The sequence below is a fragment of the Buceros rhinoceros genome, unplaced genomic scaffold (genome assembly GCF_000710305.1).
Source record: "Buceros rhinoceros silvestris isolate BGI_N320 unplaced genomic scaffold, ASM71030v1 scaffold7051, whole genome shotgun sequence".
NCBI classification, from domain to species: Eukaryota; Metazoa; Chordata; class Aves; order Bucerotiformes; family Bucerotidae; genus Buceros; species Buceros rhinoceros.
Window position 1 is genome coordinate 81,739 of NW_010393608.1, and position 5,225 is coordinate 86,963.

General features: G+C 50.0%; 1 protein-coding gene across 2 annotated transcripts in view; it reads right to left on the reverse strand.

Annotated features, from left to right (window-relative positions):
• Window positions 1–3,004, reverse strand: part of VEPH1 (ventricular zone expressed PH domain-containing 1) — a 65,037-nt gene extending 62,033 nt beyond the window's left edge. For both annotated transcript variants that reach the window (XM_010144909.1, XM_010144908.1), the window contains exons 1-2: window positions 2,867–3,004; window positions 755–970 (exon numbers count right to left, since the gene is read on the reverse strand). In XM_010144909.1, coding sequence (XP_010143211.1) covers window positions 755–970; window positions 2,867–3,004 — 354 coding nt within the window. The remainder of the gene's footprint in view (window positions 1–754; window positions 971–2,866) is intronic.
• Between the last annotated feature and the right edge of the window lie 2,221 nt (window positions 3,005–5,225).

Consider the following 5,225-nt stretch of genomic DNA (forward strand, 5'->3'; position numbering starts at 1 on the left):
ACAATAAAAAATCCCTGATTTTATCTGCTTTTAAGAGGCAGAGGTAAAGAAAGCAGCTCTGAAACAGCAGAAGTGTAAACATCACCCCAGAGCTGTCTGTCTCAAAAGGCACCTTGCAGGAACTGTTTCTCCATCTGGCATGGAGCTGGTGCTCATGAATTGTACCCACAGCTGAAACTACTGAAAAAAACCCCGATTTCTCCTTCCAGTAGACAAGTGTGCACCCAGGTTTCTCTAGGGGTCTCTCCAGAGTCTGACACTCAGCTTTTACAACCAGAATGTTAAGGGAGATCCTCCTTCCCCACAGCAGATCTAACGACCTCCATCTCCTGTCGGTCAAATCCCTTTGGCCTTTTGCTGCCGTCCAGAGCAATTCAAAGGAACAACCTCTTCTCCGGTACTAAGTGCTTTCAAATGAATCTTTCTGTAACCACAGAAATGACAGTCCTGTGTCTCCCACTCTAGTACTTACACCAAATGTAAATACTCAGAATTAATGGGGAATTACTGACATCTGGTATGAAACAGCCCAGACACTTCTAAAGATAAGGAAGCTGCCAAAAGTTTTGATTTACTGCAACAGGGGCCACATACATCTAATAACATACACCATCACTTGGCGCCGTGTGCATGGTGCGAGACGGCTGCAGCCTCTCCTACACACCCTCGGAAAACACCCAACCCCGCCACATTTCCACAGCCAGGGCTGAAGAGCCAGGGAACACATTACGCTCCCCCGAAAGCTCGGTCTCACCTGCAAGATGCAGCTCGTGATATCGGATGCTATTTTTGCATGCGGTGTGTCCTCGTCTTTTCCCGACGGCTTCAGGTTGTGCTCCAGACACGACTCCCAGAGAGCCACGAGGGCTTTCCCGTGCTTGTCGATGGAGGCCGTCTCCCTGATGGCAGTGGTGATGCGGGTGACGCAGATTTCCACCACCGCCTGGTCGTTGTCATTGCTCTGGTAGTCCTGGTTCAAACCAAAAGACATTTGCCAACGAATAGCCATCCTTTTCGAGGACCCACAAAATTTACCTGTAATCAGGTGTAACCTGTAACCATCCCATGTCCATTTTCTCGCTTGGACCTTTACATGATTAAGCACAGAAACAAGTCATCCTGCAGACAATTCGTTGGTTTAGGGCTTAATTCTCATTATCATGAAGGTGTGGACTATGTTATCAAATGATTTTTAGCGATCGCTCACGAAGCTTGGCCTTCTTGAGCTGAGATTGCAGCCACGCACCGCAGGACCATGAGGCATGAGCCTCTTCTCCCATAACCCTCCTACAACTGGAGTGGAATGGTTGTATCCACAGTATATATAGCCAAAAGCCCCCTCCATAATTTCACACCAAGTCCCCGACGTAAACACAGTTAGTTTCTATTAGTATCAATGTAACACAAATAAAAGTTAATTAAATGGGCTCTATCACAACCCTCTGTGATCCCCTGTAATCCCTGACAGATCCACATGGATACAAAAGGGCAGTGCTTCACCGTAACTAGAAGACTCAGAACATGCCATCACCATCCCTCGGTCTAACCCATGCTATTCCACCCTGGAAGGTAACGAAGATAACAGACAGACAGACCAAAGGGTTAACCCAGATTCTTTGCTTTTGCCTGGTCAGTGGCAAAGGGCAGGAGCCAGGATCAGCCTCTGCTCGCCTCCAGCAGCAGCCCCAGCAGCTCTGCTGCTTTGAACCCGGCTCAAAGCAATTCTCTGCCTTGAGCCACAGCTGGCCCCTGACAGAAATCCCACACACTTAAAGAAGGAAAATGTGCTTTTTCTTTTGTATCCAGTTACTTATCACTGATGAGGTGAACAAGTCAACAGCCGCTGGCTGGGGCGGCACAGGAGTGAGCGGGGAGAACCATGGTCGCTGGCTGTGTGTGGACACCAGAGCAGAGCAGTCCGGTCCACACCGCCACGAAACTCCTCGTGTTTGACCCACGCTGCTCCCCAAACCCAGCCTGTTCCGCCAGCAGCACCTGGCAGTGCTGGAGCAGGTCCCCGAGCTCCAGAGCCCTCTGGTGGGAACCGCCGCTGATCAGCGGCTCAGCGCTGGGGATGGCTTCAGCTGCTGAATGCAGGATCCCACGCTGGGAAACGTTCTGCAGCTAACTCAGGTGTATTGGGGGAATTCGAGTAAAACTCCTGACAACCTGCAGTTAGGCGAGTTGGAGGACACCTCAAACAGCAGCGGTAACAACCAAAATACCTTGATGAATGCTCTGAAAGACGGTGGAACTGCTGGCGAAGCGCTGACCGGGGAGAAGAGCGTGACTGTCCTGCGGGACCAGGCAGCTCTTGGTGCAGCTGGCAACACCGTCACCAACACTCCCAGAGTCAGAGCTTTGCCAAACTGATTTCTAAAGTCACACGCCGTATGAAGTGCCAGGAAATTGCAGTTGTGGGAGTGTGTGGCTAATTGAATATTCTAAGGCTCAAAAACGATTTTCCTCTCCTCCAGCAGACTGGAAGCAGGAAAGATAAAGAGCTTTCCCCCCACCCCCCCCACCCCAGACAGCACTTTTAAAGAGTTTACCAAACTCTGTGAGCCTCACGGGGCATCTTCTGCTGCAGAAGGAACACATGCTATATGTACAGCACACCTGTAATCTGCTGCTAATCTTTCATATACCTTAAATAGCTATTTAATAAAAATTATGACAAAGATGAGCTTGAAATAATTAGAGGAAATCCAGCCAGCAGGAACTGGATTTGGTCACCGCATTTTTAAACCTTACAGCATTCTTGAGGTTTATAAAAACTTCAATTGTACATCCCTACCTTTAACATTTTATTTATACAATACATTTAACGTCATGAAAAAAATATTAGGGACAGTGCTTCACTCACCGCAGATGAACTAATTATTCTTATTTGTTCAAGAGCTTCTGAGAGGCTTCCTTCAATTTCAGCATCCTCTAAGGAGAAAAGATCCCCTGCCCGGGAGAGGTCCTTTTGAGCCAGAACCAGCCCGAAGAGATGGTGCATAGCTGCTTCACTGCTGCTCAGCCGTTCCCCTGCGCGCCCCGAGCGCGGCTCAGAGGAGAACAGCGCGGAAGCAATCCTGGGGACTAGTGATCAGCATAACACAAAGAACAAATCTGGGGCATATTTCACGACTTCCTTTGCACCAACCTAAAAGAAAACAAAAAAAAGTGGGGGAAAGTATCAGCAAACGCATTGACTGTCACATCCCAGTTCAGCCAGGAGTTTTCAGTGGTGTGTGTTAGCAGGATCCCCTCATCCACAGATGTCCTTAAACACGCACCATGAGCTGTGTGCTGAAGGACCTTCTGCTCTCAAACACTAAAGAGCTTAAAATTAGCTCAATAATACATAACTTTCAATAAATAAACCCAAGGATTTTTCCATTCCAATGCCCATCACCTGTGCAGGGCGGTGACTGGGCTCCCTGAGAAGGATACAACCTGCCTGCTGTGGTCAGCAGCAGAGCAGAGCTGGAGGAGGCAGGTGAAGCTGCTGTGTTTGTGTTCTGGGTTGTTGCGTCTTGACTCCAGAAACAGGCGATTGGCAAGATTGAGAAGATACTGATTTCTGTTTAGGAAAACAGTCAGTTTTGTTGCCATACTGATCCCTGTGTCTTTTCAACTCCTATAAAACAAACACTTGGCTGAGCTGAAATGATGCACCTCTCCTTGGCTGGGGATATTTAACAGGGGCCGAGGCAAGCAGGACCAGACTCGGCACTTGTGTCCCAAAACTCTGGTGGTTAAAGCATCTACAGGGGAGACACCTGCTGTAACTATAGAAGAAGTTTTGTTTTTCCGTATGTCAGGAGTTCTATTTGTTATTCCAAGACTGCCAGGACTTGCCTTGTGCTGACGGGTCCCCTCTGCTCACACAAGTTTGAAGTGAAGGTCTTCATGGCCAGCCTCAGTGCACACAAGAAAAGGACCAACACCACAGAATAGACCCAGAACATCCCACGGAGACTGGACACCCTCCTTGAACTTCATTAAGGCAGTTACAAATCCATGCAGGTACAAAATGCCTGTCCTTGAGTCTCCTAAGTATCTCCATGAAAGCTCTACCGGTAGGAACAGGTCAAGGGCAGTCTCTCCTCCCGCAGCTCCCCATTGCACTGCACTGCTTCCATCCTTTCCACCAACACTATTCCCAGCGACAACGAAACCCAGTAAGCCACCACCACTCCTCAGCCCCAAAGAGCAGCTCTAAGTGCAGGATCCTCCACAGGCTGCCAGCACTTTGGGCAGAGCTGCGAGGGACATGGGGCGGTGGAAGAGGCTGCTGCTCAAGACCCATCTGAGAAAGGGGTGAACCACGCGAAACATGTCCGCCAGCACACACAGCAGCCAGGGACACAAAGGCACAGAGCCATGTCTCTGAATAAGCTCAGATGCACGTGAAAAGAGGTGACAAGTGGGGATGCCTCTGTGCCCCAGGAAGCTGCCGTGCAGCCCCGCGTCCTCACCCCAAACATGCTCTGCTCCATGGTCACCTCAAGCTCCCTTTAGGTTTAACTGCATCTGCAGTGACCATCACCGAGTACACACGCCATCGTTCTCACTCCAACACCAACAGGTTCCACATCAATATCTTCTCCCTTGGGAGAAAACCCAACATGAACCACTGAGAACTTTCTGGAAATAACTCAGTGAAAGGATCTCCATTCCAATAGCGTAGACAGCACCTTGCACTCGATACACCATAAGCCCGATTGGGAAAATTAAAAAACCCTTACAGATCCATCAGTATCATCACACAGGACTTTGATCATTTGCAAGCAGCAAAGAGCTGATAAGATTGCAGAGCTCAGAGCCCCACCAGCTGGATCCTCCCAACAATCGCTATGGCGTAAACCACCGAGCGGAAGGGGACGGTGTGAGCGCAGAGATGGGGCCCATCGCACTCAGCAGTTCTCAGGCTCAGAAATAAAGCTTCACAAAGCCATGGACACAAGCTGAGCTTTACCTGGTTTTGGTTCCGCAGCTGCATCCTCCGCAATGGTTACAGGCGCTGTGGCCGTGGCTGTGCTCTCCTGCTATCCCGGGGGAGCATCGGAGGGCGCAGAGCACTGGGGACTGGGGTGGCATGCAGGGTTCAGGAGGCTGTCGGGGGCAGTGCCAGGAGGAAGGCATGCCAGGAATGCAGACTAAAGCAGCCTAAAAGTTACCCAGGGCTCCATCAGGTGACCGCGGAACCTAAAGGCAGGGAGGCCTTATCTCTG